Source organism: Sinocyclocheilus grahami, unplaced genomic scaffold, assembly GCF_001515645.1.
Source record: "Sinocyclocheilus grahami isolate Dianchi unplaced genomic scaffold, SAMN03320097.WGS_v1.1 scaffold5046.1, whole genome shotgun sequence".
NCBI lineage: Eukaryota > Metazoa > Chordata > Actinopteri > Cypriniformes > Cyprinidae > Sinocyclocheilus > Sinocyclocheilus grahami.
In genome coordinates this window covers 7,271-8,029 of record NW_015509841.1, presented here as the reverse complement: position 1 = coordinate 8,029, position 759 = coordinate 7,271, and the positions used below count along the sequence as shown (strand labels likewise).

Sequence of the window (759 nt, the reverse complement as noted above, 5' to 3'; positions counted from 1 at the left end):
GCCTGCAGTCTCTGCCGACTGCTGTCCTTCATGTTGACCACATCTCTTAGGTTCCCCTTCATCACGCGCTGCAGCCCCTCCACGGCCTGGAAGAGTGAGCGTTCGCTCTCATTCAGCTCGCGCTGAAACACCTCCAGCGTGTGAATGCGGAACAGCTTCTCCGGCAGTGCTAGCATCTCGTCCCGCTCCAGTGCCACACCGGCCATGCTCAGTTTACGGATGGCCGACTGCTTCTGCCTCAGCAGGTTAGAGAGCCGCCTGCAGTTCTCCGTCACCCACTGGTGGCCGTGGATGCCCGAATGCACTTTGTGGACCTGCTGATTCGACTGCAGTGCCACCACCAGACCGAGGCACAGCATTGCACAGAGAGCTCGCATGATCCCATCGACACGCTGGCTGAACAATCACAAACAGAGACATCAGAGCACTGACACAAACCACAGCACAGAGAGAAACAAACGATGAATCACTCCTCAAATAACTAAGATAGATCCTAGATCTTTTATCTACAAAAATAAAACGTACGGGGCCTCACATGACAAGCGGACAAAAATACAGTATATTTATTGTGGCCACAAATTAGGATTTCCTTCCTTTGACTTAATTCGTTTCAAGGTTTTATTAAATCGTGGACAATGAGGGAATTACTAAAATGTGGCTACAATTTAATAAAACGAAGGAAAGAATTCTTAATTCCCTTTCGAGAGAACTTCAAACTGCGTCCTCTAGGGGTCGCTATGGGGAATGCCTTCAGCGTGA

General features: G+C 49.7%; 1 protein-coding gene across 1 annotated transcript in view; it reads right to left on the bottom strand.

Annotated features, from left to right (window-relative positions):
• The window catches only part of LOC107577076 (transmembrane and coiled-coil domain-containing protein 3-like), a 5,201-nt gene extending 4,687 nt beyond the window's left edge, over positions 1–514 (bottom strand). Inside the window, exon 1 of the mRNA XM_016263190.1 lies at positions 1–514. Within this exon, the coding sequence (XP_016118676.1) occupies positions 1–377 (377 nt within the window). The 5' untranslated portion in view covers positions 378–514.
• Between the last annotated feature and the right edge of the window lie 245 nt (positions 515–759).